The sequence below is a fragment of the Asparagus officinalis genome, chromosome 10 (genome assembly GCF_001876935.1).
Source record: "Asparagus officinalis chromosome 10, Aspof.V1, whole genome shotgun sequence".
Classification (NCBI taxonomy): Eukaryota; Viridiplantae; Streptophyta; class Magnoliopsida; order Asparagales; family Asparagaceae; genus Asparagus; species Asparagus officinalis.
The window spans coordinates 533,813-548,706 of record NC_033803.1 but is presented as its reverse complement, the minus strand read 5'-3'; the positions used below and the strand labels follow the sequence as shown (position 1 = coordinate 548,706).

Here is a 14,894-nt window from a genome sequence, read left to right as displayed (position 1 = left end):
TTAGCGAGTCTCCGTATATTGCGAGAGAGGGGAGGAAGGGGGGAGAAAAAAAGAAAGAAAAAAAGGTAATTTACCAATTTAGGCTCGTGGACTCGGAGAAATCCCGACGAGCCAACCAACATCATCATCATCATCATCATCCCCCAATCCCTCCCCCTCTCTCTTTCCTTCGATCTCTCATCTTTCTTCTCCGTCATCGATAACGGCGACTTCAGCGATTCAAGTCCTCTTCGTTCCAAGGTTAGCCGTCAAACCCTCGTCTCTCTGTTCATTGAGAGGGCTAAAAACCCTAATTCACGATGGATCTATGCTTGCATCCGGTAATTTAATTCCGTTGCGGTTTTTTTTTTTTTTGGTTTCCTCCCACTTCAATTTCGCTATCGAGGCAAAACCTAACATGATATCTTTGTATATCTTGAAGAAAAACGTGATCACAGTAAAGATTGTGTAGATTTTGATTGAGATGAGGATAGTTTAGGGCTTTCGTAGATTCTATAATTTTTTTTTTCGCGCAACTGTTTAGTTTACTTGCTGACGAAATTGGATTTATTGCTGAATGCACGTACCCAATTTGGCTAATGCCTAAACCGTTTTGGAGAGAATCCTTTGTCCTCATTCATTTGAACATGTATGTCTGCTTTTGGAGCAAATTCCTATAGAAATCTCTCACGTTGCTCATTTTTTTTTTGTTTTGTAGAGGATTTAAAAGGTGGGTCTTTTGAAGGTAATTACTGCAAAGTGTAGGGTTCTACTTCAATACTGTACATTTCTATATTTATTTTGTTCAAGGTAATTTGTTATTGTGAAGAACAATCGGATGTTAATTTGGTGCTGTTAGAATGATGAATCAAGGCGGCGAGGCACAGGTAATTTTCCCAATTTATTAATCTTTAAAATTTTCTGCGTGCCACTTCACATTGTTCAGTATGTTAGAGCTCCAATTCAATCTGTTGTATGACAGCCGTTACATGATTTCTGTTTAAATTCACGCTAATCCCCCCCCCCCCCCCCCCGATATTATTGCAGCCCTTAAATGTCTAAACATGTTGCATATAAATGGCCACTCTTTTCTTCACTGGGATTGCGAAAGCCAAGGGACAAACTTGTTATGGGAATTAGCTAATTTAATAACCATCACTCAGGCCTCACAAGAATGATAATTCTCTGCATCAAACAAAATGGGATAGCCTATTTAAATGCTTAAAATTTTATTTCTATGGAGATACTTCCGTGAATTCTGAACTTATAGTTCTTGGTAGAATGTTCCCTCTTCTTAGTATTTCGGTGTCTTATGCTGGAAGAATACATTTATAGGGGGTAGTTATTGTCTAAGTTTTTAGATGGTATTCTGATAGTACTGATAAGACTAAGAGTTCTTTCTTGACAATAGTTCTTTCTTGACATTTTACCTTGAGATCTTATTGTAGTAAGAGTATCCCACAGTGATGTGTTGGTTATCTATTTCCTAATCATATCATATGATTCTATCTTATTGTTATCTCTTATTTTATATATCTTGAACCAGTGACTGGAATTAAATAAAATGATGCTCGAGATGATTTGTTCTATGATCAGTCAGAATTTCTTCTATGTTGTCATACAATATGGTTTTCCTACTTGGGTTATTTTGATATTTTCTGAGAGCTATGGTCTTTGTGCAACCGTCATTGTTGTTCATGGTTCTTTAATGCCCATGCCTGTTATATATATTCTCAAAGAAATGAGCAAACGCCAAAAGGTAGCAAACCAGAAATACATAACGGTTCTTAATTTTTGTTTGGGAGCAAACACCATTTTCATCCTCTTTTTGTTGGAGATTATTATCTTCTGAGATTCTCTGATTCAGACAAACAAACATTGAAGTATGAATGATTTACTAAATCAAAGTACCTTTAGACTTTTTGCCAGCAGCTAGAATTTGATTCGACAGACCTAGCAATGAACTTTATACTGATTCTTTGATTTTTTTTCATCCCTAGAAATATCAGGGGGTGGATATGAGTCAGGGAAACATGTCTTTAACGTCGGGGCACCATTCCTGGTCTTCAACGCCAGGACCTGTTACTGTTTCTTGGAATTCATATGGGACAGCTAATGCTTCTGTTGAGAATGGGGTCCCCTCAAGTTCTGGCTACGATTATGATACACAGAGGGAGACCACTGTTACCGGAGATGGTCACAGTGCAGCCAGTTCTGCTTGTCATGCATCTACATCATCAAATAGTGGTACCACAAATTTGCCACAAGATTATGCTAATTACACACCATATTCAAATCCAATGGGAACTTATACATATAACAACACGGAATATCAAAACTATTACAACTATCAGCAGCCATCTAGCAGTTCTTCCTCTCAACAAGTGGTAGCTTGTCAAAACTCAGGTGCTACTTATCAGTCTTTTAGCTCATTTCAGCATACAGGCTCTTATGTCGCTCCTACAAGTTATTCAAGCACTTACTACAATGCTGGTGATCATCAGACGGCGGCGGCAGGATACCCAAACAACAGCTATGTTAACCAGTCCAACTACTGGAACAATGGAAGTACGGGAAGTTATCCTCAGCAGTATCCAAACTACACGGCGCCAGTTGCAAACTCTACCCAAGTAACTAGCAATGCAGCAAGTTCTCTTCATTATCAGCATTATGGTCAATGGCCATCTTATTATTACCCACCTGCTCCCACTGTAAATAGTGTTCCTGGTACAGAACAAATGTCGACTACCAGTAGCGCTCCTGCTACCCCAGTTCAAGCTGCAGCAGGCAGTTATCCATATCCAAGCAACCAGCCGCCACCACCTGGCACCACAACTTGGAGAAGTGAATCTGGACCTTCAGTGACTCCTTTTTTGCAGGTTTGAGTCTTATGAATAATTGTCTTCATAGCACACTTATCTTATGCTTTTAGATATTCTCACAGCACCAGGCATTTCCTATGTTACTGTAACACTTTTTTCTGTTATTTTTTTCACTTTTATATCATATATCACTTTGAGCTGTCATTTGGTGTCTTCTGAATACGTCCTTTTGTGACTCTACATTGTTGTGATATTTAACTATATGGTCCTTCTCTATTGATGTTGGCTGGATTTGATTTTGTCTGTGCTTGTTGCACTTGCATGAGATATTGTCACTAATTACCTTGATTCCGCATTGAAACTCAGATTTGAGCCTAGAATTGTTCTGCAATAGTGTTTTAATAAGTCGACAACATCTACAACACCTTTATCCCATATCTTTAAGGCTGGTACGATCTTTTGTGTCCATTTTAGCTGTTAAGAACCATCTCTTCTGTAAGCTAGCAAGTATCATCCTTCTATACTACTATCCATGTTTATTTAGGTGTAGACATTTTCCTACCCATTCCCTCGGCTACGACTTAATGACCATAACACTCTTGACTTGAAGTCACTCAGCCTTTATGATATTATAACAAAAGAAAATCACTTGATTAGCTGCTTTGTCTCAGGCAGTAGAAATGACTAAATTCTTCCAATTTTCGCTTCCAAGTTTGTTGTTTTTAACTCTCCTGATATGGCGATCAATGGTTTGCATTTGTATTATAAGGCTGGCATATTGTTGGAAGCACATGTGGCTGTAGAATTTGAGAGTTATTTAAAAAGAAATGGTTGATTTGGATGACTGTCCATATAGACATGCTCGTTTTCTCTCAAACAGTATCTAAATAATGTTGTTTGCCTTAGCATATCAGACAATGAACTTTCCCTTCCACCATGGCACTGTCCATCTACACAGGCACAGCTATCTCATATTACTCAGTTTAAGTGAGCTTTTGTTTGAATGAAGTTATACTAGTGTCAATATATGCTGAACATTATGTCCTTTTGCATGGCAGGATAAGAACAATGTAACGACATACAATCTGAATCCTTCTTCCGGAGTTGCAGGTCCTGTATCACAGAGTCACCAAATGAATCAAATGACCTCGCACTTTCAAAATCCTGCAGATTCAAGTCCTTTGCCTTCTGAAAATCCTAAATATCAGCAAACGAATATGCAAATTGAAGGCTCTATTTTACAGGCCTCTTCGACTAACCATGTCTTAGATCATTTCCAAGCTCCCATGCAAACCACCATGTTGGACACACAACGGGTAAGAAAAATGCAGATTCCAACAAATCCTAGAATTGCTCCAGGTTTGGCCTTTGGCATGTCAAAAGGCGATAAAGAAAGCTCAACACCTAATACTGCAGTGAAACCCGCTTATGTCAGTGTTCAAGTACCAAAGCCTAGTGATAAATTGCCCTCTCATGATGATGAAGAGGCCGTAATGAAGGTGATCTCTTTCTCTGCTTTTTACAGATTGTCTTAGTTTTGACTATCATATCAATACACACACCCACACACACGCATACGTGCATGCTCGTGCACATGCAAACGCACACACGCGCGCGCACGCACACGCACACGCAAACACACACACGCGCGCGCACGCGCACGCACACGCAAACGCACATGCGCGCGCACGCAAACGCACGCGCGCACGTACACATGCAAATGCACACGCACGCGCGCACAAACACGCACACACAACACTGGCGACTCATTTTGCTACGAGCTACCAAGAGATAACCATCTGGTGCGGCGCAGCTTGCTAGTCACATCAAAAGGTGTGGACCTCACCACTCGTCTTTGGTAGCTCATTTATCAAAATGAGCCGCCACCTCATTTTGCACAATTATGTTGTGAGTTTGGGCTTACAATTATCTATTGGTTGCATAAGAGTTTTACTTGACAGTCAAAAAGCTAAATGCTAATCAAAAAGCTAAATGCTAACTTGACCAAGTAATCTTTTTATTCTTTTCCATGCTCCATGCTAGGTAGTTGGACAATCTCAAACATTACAAAGTTTTTTCTCCAAGTGCTTGTTTGATTACTTGTTCTTATTGCATGTGCCTTGCTCAAAGCTTTGATTACTTGCTATATATACATAATAATTTTGAAGATATCCCTTTATATTTTTATACTTAATGAAGCCAAGATCTTCATCTCCCCCCTCGCATGCATGCCTGTGTGGCATATGCACATTTATTTTCTGGTTAGTGAAGGAGAGATATATGAGCTTTGTTCTGAGGCTTTCTTTGAGCTTTGTTCTGAGGCTTTCTTTGTTTAATTTTGAAGTGGTCTTTTTAATGCTGCTCTTCACAGGGAACTCTCCCAGCATCACTCCGTACTTATGTGGAAAGAACTTTTGCTCGCTGCAAGGATGATTCACAAAGGGCTGCTAACCAAAAGCTTATGAAGGAGGTGAATATACATATCGGCATATGTACATGCACGTATAGTGTATTTGTTAGGATTATATGGTTACAATTTTGCAATTAATTTGGGATACAGTTAGTAGTGTATCATCTTTTAAAATGATATTTTAAAATGTTTTTTGCAGCTGATCACAAAGGCTTCTGCTGATGGCACACTTTTTACAAGAAATTGGGATATCGAACCACTTTTCCCCTTGTCAAATGCCATTGATGAAGCTAATCAAAAGTACGCTTTATTTTCATTCATATATGATATAAAAATTTCATCTTTATTGATATCTGAATGGTGCTTTGAACGTCCAAAGTTTCGTCTTTTGTTTTGATGGCTTAGATGTCTGCTTACAAGTTGTTTGCGTGAATCCTCCATTTTGAAAAAAGCTCCATGTGACCCTTCTTAACCAAACATGTTTTCTATGGCGCGCTTGTGCGCAGAGTGTTCATCAGGGTTGATGGTGCAGGCATGGTTTAAGTTTTTCTCAAATAAATAGAAATAAAATCAGAAAGTGAGTGGATACTGTTTGGAACATGCCCTGGCCCGTTACTGCATAGTAACTGCATTTGAGTTTAATGTATTTGCTATTCTTCTACAAGTATATTATATAGAGTTAATGCTTTTCTCCTTTTTATATGTGTTACTGTTTAAGGACCTGCAAACATGGTAAAAAGATGAGATATTGTTTGTTGACTATCTTATATATTGGTGATATTGCTAATTTTGGAATTTTTATCTACTAGTCTATTTCTTGAATCTTATAAACTTTATACCAATATGCTCATGAGGATTTGATATAGCATTCCTTTTCATTCAGACTTCTGCACTAAAACTTCAAATCTGAAATGCAGTTTTGTTTCTCTTCATTTTGAATTCTTGGTCAATCTTAAAAGTTAATTGTAACTAGGCCCGTATAACAAAAAAATTCTGAGGCCCTTTGTGAGATTTCCGGATCATACTGATTAAGTTAGTACCATAATTGTTGTTAATTATTGAATTCAGCTGTCTTTTTTTCCCTTGGAAACATGTCCTTATGTTTTTTACAGGAAAGGCATACCACAGTAATGGTTGACATGATATTATGTTCAAATCTGCTAGAGTCTGTTAGGCAAATATAAAATTTCTTTTATAAAACGCTATTTCACAAAAATTGTTTTTTCTGGTAGCAGTGTTCAGAATTCTTTTACTGCCTCCAGCTTGTCTAAATTTACAAGGAGCCCGAAGAGGCGCACAAAAAGTCGATGGGAGCCTGTTGATGATGAGAAGATGGTGGAGAAATTGGCATCTGCCAATTATGATTTGACCAAGGGTGCTGGAAAAGGGGTAAATTTTTTTTGTTCTTTCTATTGTCTCAGAAGTGCTCTTTTTGTGGACCATTGTACATTCATTACAGTTTAAGATGGTTCCTAATTAATTAATTTGCTTATTTAAATAATTTTTTTTACTTGTTCAAGATGTTACTGTTCTGATTACTGTTGCATATCATAGGCTTTAAACTCCGACTTGGTAATGTTAATTTTTGTTTCTACATTTTTATCAACTTTTCACAGGTACATAATTGGAATAGGAGTAACGATAACAGTCCAAATGGGCTTAAGTTTGTTTCGCCTAAACAGCAAACACCATTAAGTAAAATTGCTCAGAGGCCAGTGAAGAAACCCCGATATGGTGATAGTACAAACACAGAAAATGGTGATGTTTGTGATAATGATGAGCAAAGTTTGACCAAATATTATGCCAGTGCAATTGCACTAGCAGATTCACCAGATGAGAAGAGGAGGCGTGAACATCGGTTTAAGCGTTTTGAGAATGCACAGGAAAATCAAGCAGAAACTAGGCATTATAAGCCAAAAGCTTCTGGAGCTGGTAATACATACACGAGAAGGGCAAGCGCTATGCTCATTGCTAAAAGCTCTGAAGCTAGCTGTACCAGGGCTGTTGAAGATTTTGACTGGGATGCCCTTACAGTGAAGGGAACCTGCCAGGAGGTTGAAAAGCGCTATTTACGTCTTACATCTGCTCCTGATCCTGCTACTGTAAGATATACCAGAAGTTTCCCCTGCAGTTTCATATTTTATTTGTTCAAAATGCTGGTTTTATGTTTTATAATTACGTTTTCACGTGAAAAGATATTTCATACAGGTGAGACCCGAAGAGATCTTGGAAAAAGCTCTTCACATGGTTCAGGCTTCTCAAAAGAACTATCTTTACAAATGCGATCAGCTTAAATCCATACGGCAGGACCTAACAGTACAGAGAATACAAAATGAACTAACTGTCAAGGTTCTTGTTAACTTGTTTCCTACTGTAGTGAGATTTACCTCTATTCCTAACCGGCATCTGCGTGAATGTTTTTCCCCTGTCATAAGTGTTAATATAATGTGCCAGTTCCATTTAGATCTCTTATTGGTTTAATTCTCTATAATGCATGATAGCAGTTATCACTAGTTGTCTAACAGTACAAAGGTATTGATATTATGCATAATATTATTATCCTTTTATTGCTTTAGGTGTATGAGACTCATGCACGGTTAGCTCTAGAAGCTGGAGACTTGCCAGAGTATAATCAGGTAGGTTTACATGCCGTTTGAATCTATTGCTCATGCTCTCTTGTGTAGTTAGGGCCAATTGCCAACTTATACTGCAGTGCTATATAAAAGTTCAGAAGAGATGGAGCATGAAAACAGAAGTGTCATTTTCTTTCCTATTTGTTTTGTATGGTTCTATGTTAGCATACACATCCTGTTTGACTGTTTGATATAAGCAAGGAAAATGAAATTTGTCGTATATGTATGCTATCCAAACATAGAGTTTCGTAATTTTACATTGTTGGGATCTCGAAAGCTACTAGGAAACTTTACTACCATAATCTGCTGGCTTGAGCAGTGCACTAACACAAGATTCTCCCCTTTTACTTTTGAGTGCTCAGGTGTGTACTTCGTGAACCATCAGCTAATGTTTTCATTATTACATAGACATGCTAACAGGGTCCATGCTGTTAAATGTTACTGCACCTGTAAATGAATATAGGGAAGTTTTTGGTTTTTAATTTTTTTTTTGACGACAACCGTGTGAATGTTAATGTAGCCCTTCATCTACGAACTAGTGTGGTCTTCGAATTGTGTACACATTGGACAGTTATGAACAACCAATAGTTCCTCAATCTCCATCAAATAGCTTCATTGTGAATTAACCTATAAGTGAACATGATTTTCCTCAATCACTTGGTGTTCTTAAGTCTTGAAATTAATGTAAACCTTCTTGCTTGACATTGGATCAGTTTTCTTAGTTGTAGTTCTACCTATGTGCCTGTAGAGTAATCATGTACAAAGTCAATTTCTTCAATTAAAGCAATTGAAAACTACCAGATTTTGGCCGAGAATAATCTTGGTAGCTAAACTGCAATTGACACCAAATTTTTTAGGCGAAGTTGAGATTATTAGGTTACATTTGCCCCCTATTTTGCATTAATAGGCCTGCATTATGTTTCACTTGTAGTGCCAATCGCAGTTGCAAAGCCTCTACGCAGAAGGAATTAGTGGATGCTACATGGAGTTTTCTGCTTACAATCTGCTTTGTGTTATATTACACTCCAGTAACAAAAGAGAACTCTTGTCAGCGATGGCGAGGTAATCAGCAAGTTTCCAAAATATTTCAATGCTTTGAGAAACTTCATGTATGAGTGATCATATTGATGTTTGTTCGTGGGAGAGTTGGTACGCTTGTTACATAACATGTCTTGATGTTTGCTCAGTATTTTGAATTGATCATATTGTTTTCTTTTTATTGTCTCTTAACTGTTCTCGCTTGGTTTTTGTATTTTTTTAAATAATTAAGCATCTTATTTCCAATTTTGTTTGTTCTATGCATGTTTGTTGCTGTTAGAATTAATATAAAACAATAATTTTTGATCCTCACTATAACATTGGAATTTTGGTGTAATGGTTTGATTGATTTAATTTAAGATGGTATCAGAGCAATGTTCAAATCCTACGGGCCACGAATTTAGATCGGATTTTTTAAAAATTGACGCCGATGCATGAGTCCATGAGTCCAGTTTCGACTCATAAAATAAGGCGCTCAACTTGTGGGGGCATGTTAGAATTAATATAAAAATATAATCGTCTATCCTCACCATGACCTTAAGAATTTTGGTATAATAGTTAGAGGGATTGAATTTAAGAGTTGGTTTTGTTTACTGCTTTTGATAGAGAAGATTCACTTGCTTTCTTGCTCGTTATTTAAAAAAAAAAGCAGAATACATGTAGTTAGCAGCCCTAGGTCTGAAGAGATGGGCCTTCTGGGAAATCTGGGGTTTAACAACTAGTTAAGGAACTGAGGTAGAAGAAGCAGGTCTTGTAGGATGATTACTTAAAATAAGAGCATAAAAGATAATGTCACTTATTTGAGATTGCTAGCTGAATATAAAAACCTAAACAAATATCAAATCTCAAAGGTTAAATAATCTCAGAGTGAGATTAGAATTTTTTTTAATGAATCTTCTATCTGACAGATTTCCTTCCGAATTCTACATCTTTATCTATGCAACTGAGTTCAGGCTTTTTCTATTAAGTTTTTTTAATACCTAACTGCAGGTTATCGAGAGAAGCTAAAGAGGACGCTGCTGTGAAGCATGCCCTTGCTGTAAGCTCCGCCGTTTCATCAGGAAATTATGTCCAATTTTTCAGATTGTACAAGGCTGCTCCCAACTTGAACACTTCCCTTATGGGTCTGTCCCTCTTGTTACTGTGTGCATTGAAGATTATCTTTTAAATAATAGCAACAACTGCTTACTAACTTTGTGGTGCAGATCTCTACGTAGAGAAGATGAGATTCAGTGCTATCAAATGCATGTGTAAATCATATCGTCCTACAATCCCACTTTCATACATTGCTCAGACATTAGGCTTTTCAAGGGAAGCACAAATAGCGGATGGTGAAGATGAGGATGCAATTAAGTTGGAGGAGTGCGAGGAATGGTTGAAGGCACATGGCGCAGTTCTTACTGTTGATGGTAGTGGAGAACACCAGGTAGATACAAAGGTAAGTTTAAAATTTTCATTTGATTGTCACAAGGGTGGAAATTTAAAGGGCTGAAATCTTTATCTATCAGTAATCCAAGAGGGTGAATTTTCTTTTTTTTTGAATGTCAGCATCCACATGCACATACATACGCCCAAGCACTAACCAGACCCATTAACCGATTGCACCAGCATACCATCACTAAGCACCTTTGGTTGGCACTCAGACATAAAACAACACTGCCAACCCATCCCCACTGCCATAAGGTGGCAGTATATATCTCGGTGTAATGAAGTTTAAAATAGTGTTCCTAGCAGCGGCAATGTTTATGCCTGCGTGTTAGCTTGAAGTTCTCAGCAGTATTATATTTTAGGGTTAATCGCACATAGCCCCCCTGTGGTATTGTTTTTGTGAACTTACTACACCAGTAGTTTCATTATTGCAGATAGGCCCTCTGGCTTTTTTTTGACTATTCTACCCTGGATGAAATTTTGACAGATATTGGCTATGGGTGAAATTAGTGAGTGTATCTGAGGGTGTAAAAGAAAGGGAGTCTCTCTGCAACAGTGAAACTATGGGGGTAGTACCGTAGTAGGTTTAAAACAATGATACTACAAGGAGGGTGGGGGAGGGGGTCTATGTGCGGTTACTGTATATTTTAATTTCATCTCCATGTTTCTACTGATGAAGTGATTTTTTTTTTCCAATTGGAGGGAAGTGTTGCGCCTTTGACTTAACTTGTTGCTTTGCTATTGCCTTTCAGGTTACTGCTCCCAGTCTATTCATGCCAGAACCTGAAGATGCAGTTGCACATGGAGACACAAGCCTTGCTGTTGATGATTTTTTGACTCGGGCAGTTTCTTGAAGTTTGGCCAACTTGTGTTTCTCTTTTGATGTACGATGATGATACAGCGAAGGTAAGGGTCCAAGGCCGTGCGTCCTTAACCCAGAGGAGGAAATGAATTTTCTCTTAATTACTATTACGAGAATGCTCGATTAATTGCCCCCCTGACCACGAGTGCAAGGAGCGAGAGAACAAGTAACCTCGAATGAATCAACAATGGACGTCTTTGATTTTTACATGGCTTGCGGCAACTTTTCCCATGCCTACGTATGTTCTTGTTCTGAAACCCAATTCCTGAGAGCCAGCTTGTTATGCTGATTTTGTGTTTGGATTCTGGGATCAGTAGTGTTGTATACCCCGAAAAGAATATGTTGTAAGATGATGCCCAAGCTTAAGAGTTGTACCCTTTTACTGATTTGAAGCTAAACTGCTCATTGTTACAATTATTTAATTCTTTGTGTTACGTAAAATTATGTGTGTAATCATGATCAATGAATTGCATATTATTATTATTATTATTATTATTATTATCATCACTATGTACGGTATAATCATTAGATTGATTACTGTGAAAAGCTAGGATATTTGTTCACGAGCCAATTCAGGCCTGGTACAGCTTTGCAGATCGTTTCCTTGCTAATAGCATTCTTTCAGTTATATATGAGGACACTGGGATGACAACCTACGTAGCAAACACTTATCAATGTTATCATTTATCACTTGTTTAGGGGCTGTTTGGTTCATTTCTTAGAAATCTAAGTTTGGGAGGTTACTTATGGAAAATAGGCCGTGGGATCCATTTTCATGTTTTCAAACCAATTTTATGACTTTCCATATATATTAGGCCACAGGCGACTGAAAGTTGCGAGCTGCCATATATATAACCATTATCATCTGCCCGTTGTCATCAAGAAATTTTCAAAATAGTCTCAAACGAATTTTTTTTTCTGAAAATAAACTCCCTTTCATTTTTATTACAGAAATAGACTCACTTTCTGATCACGTCAGAAAGTGAGTTTACTTTTTTTTAAACGTCTTCCTAACTAGTCGGGGTTGCCAACCCCGACTAATTCAGACTTGCAATTTGCCAGCCAAATTAGTCGGGGTTAGCAACCCCGACTAATTAGGAAGGCGTTTTAAAAAATGGACTCATTTTCTAGCCACGGTGCTAACGTGATCAGAAAGTGAGTCTATTTCTGTAATAAAAACGTAAGATGGTCAATTTTTTTTTAAAAAAAAATTGGCTTGGGGCTATTTTGAAAATTTCTTCGTCCCGGCCATCTTTGCCGACCAATATCTTATCTTTTCCTCTTTGATCCACACAATCCAGTCCAGAAAACTCCCTTCAACCCGACCCTTTAACTCATAGCGGGTCTGCAGCGCCGTTCCATATATGCATATATACACCTGCAACAAATCAAAGTTGTGAATAGGTTATACAAGAGCGATGCATTCTGCGCAAGTAGGTCGCATGCTAAATTCAAGAGTTGCTTGTTTTTTTTTTCTGTAGGATCAGAATATTTGAGACCAATGTCAGCTGATTGCTCAGCCAACACGACATTCTGAAACATGTGAGAAAAGGTAATGCCTGATGCATTCTGAAACATGGGGGGTAAATTTGCAGATTTAAAAGTTGACACTAAAATGAATTGACGAGTTGCATTCTGAATGTACATATGTATACCATTCCACATCAACACTTACACATAAGTTCCAACAAGTATATATATATAGACCAAAAAAATGTTTATTTTACTGAATCTGAACATATAGATATGCATAGAACATTATAAATATATATATATATATATATATATATATATATATATATATATATATATATATATATATATATATATATATATATATATATATATATATATATATAATAAACTCAAGCATCAGAGATCAGTAATGTCCAAATCTAATAAGGTATACAAACATCTTTCGCAAATGATGAACTAACATACACATTGTCAGTGCACTGAAGATGAAGTTTTAACTGGCTCCGAACAAGGATACACGCATAAAAGTGAGGGTTAATTCTAACCTATAGATATAACACATGCACCATTATCTTAGTACGCTGCTACTATATCCTAACAAAGAGCAAAAGTCACTCTCCAAATTAATATGAACATAGTTGAACCGCTGAAGAAGCCTCGGGCCCTTGCGAAGCATACCGAAGGGAAGATAAGCACGGTCCTCATTAAAATGAGACACAGATGGATACGCGGGAGCTGAGACTGAGGAATTAAAGTGAGAACATGCATGATTCTGACAGGATCCTATTCAATCTGGAAGGAAAAGGAGAGCAATGCTGGGGCCAAAGAACTTGCAACCAAAAAAAAAGTACTGGGAAAAATGAGTACTCAAATCTTAATTTTTGCAGTAATGAACAGCTGTAGCAGGATTCTTTTCAAAAGGGTTGATGCTCCTTGTTGAACGATTGCTTTGGTGGATTTCTGTCAGATTTCTGAAGCCCGTTTCAGGGGTGAAGAGTCCTGATCACACTGAGGCATTGAAGGAAGCAAACAACAAGGATGAGATGTAAGTTGACTGCAGGCTAGGAATTGAGGCAAATTTAAAATACAAGGGTTCATTTCTGTTGAGATGCCGAGAACATAAAAGTCAACAACTTGCCCAATTGTTTTAAGAAAATTTTCCAAGAAATAGAAGTAGATAAACTCAGCTACTCACTAACATCCATGTTAATTACTCGGGTACTTTAGAGGAGGAGATACACAAATGTCTGCTCGTCAATCAAAAACATCCTTGATAAAGACCAGGGATCGATCAGCATTCCGAAGCATCATGCAAACCAAATCAGAGAAATTTTTTTTTTTACTTAATTTACCACCGAAAATAATCGCGATGTGAGGTCCATCGACAGTTCAGTCGGCTCAACCTCGCAAGAAAAGCCTAGCCATGAAAAGACCGTGTATATATATGTAAGCATGATAATGTTAACGAGGATATACTAGTTTTAAAACCTCTGATTAAAATTAAAGTAGCCGAAGTTTAAACCCTATAGTACTTAAATATGGTTGCAATCCTATTTTAAGCTAGAAAATTAAAGTACGTTTTAAAATAGACAGATGTAACAAAAAAAGTAAGGTTCCAAATGTTCTGAAAATAGCGTGCACGTGTTACATGAGAATTTCCGGGCGAAATTCTCACGTTTGCATCTCACTGGGGTATTGAAGCGCAACATTTAGAAACTTTGGACGTACTTCGGTGCAATATTGTTTTGTATCTAAATGTAGGGTTTTAAACTTTGGATATTATGGTGTAATATCAAGTAACTTTAAATTGTGGAATACCGATGGCATATTTAGTAACTTTAAATTTTGTAATTTTACCCATATCATTCCGTAATCAAAGAAATTAAACAGTCAACTACGTGCTAAGAAAACTATATCTGGACTGAGATAAATTACACATAAATACATAATAATTATCACCATACGTTACGAGTCTAATAGGAGAATAGAATTACAGCTAAAGAGAATGAAATTTGGAGCTACAATCAAGCCCATTAGCGGTCCCGTTGGACACAAAGAATTTAAGCCCACAGTGCAAATGGGTCCAGAACTCGACGGGCGTAACGGAGCCCACCTTCCACCGAGTCCGGGCCTTACCGTCGAGGCCGAAGGTAATCGAGTCCCTCTTCAAACTTGCATCCATCTCATCCATCCCCATCTTGCCCAACGGCACCGAGGCCGACGCCACGACGTAATTCAGCACGACC

General features: G+C 37.7%; 1 protein-coding gene across 6 annotated transcripts; it reads left to right on the top strand.

Moving 5' to 3' along the window:
* On the top strand, positions 36–11,635 carry LOC109825948 (SAC3 family protein A). 6 transcript variants are annotated; one of them, XM_020392868.1, is made up of 15 exons: positions 36–240; positions 698–709; positions 809–866; positions 1,980–2,858; positions 3,860–4,300; positions 5,173–5,271; positions 5,411–5,511; positions 6,447–6,600; positions 6,828–7,313; positions 7,420–7,560; positions 7,788–7,847; positions 8,776–8,906; positions 9,873–10,006; positions 10,088–10,320; positions 11,063–11,635. In XM_020392868.1, the coding sequence occupies exons 3-15, from the start codon at positions 840–842 to the stop codon at positions 11,162–11,164; spliced, it is 2,988 nt and encodes a 995-aa protein (XP_020248457.1). In that variant the 5' UTR covers positions 36–240; positions 698–709; positions 809–839; the 3' UTR covers positions 11,165–11,635. The 6 variants fall into 6 exon arrangements, with proteins under 6 accessions (XP_020248457.1, XP_020248458.1, XP_020248456.1 ...); XM_020392869.1 differs by having other exon boundaries at positions 698–724; positions 1,989–2,858; XM_020392867.1 differs by having other exon boundaries at positions 698–724.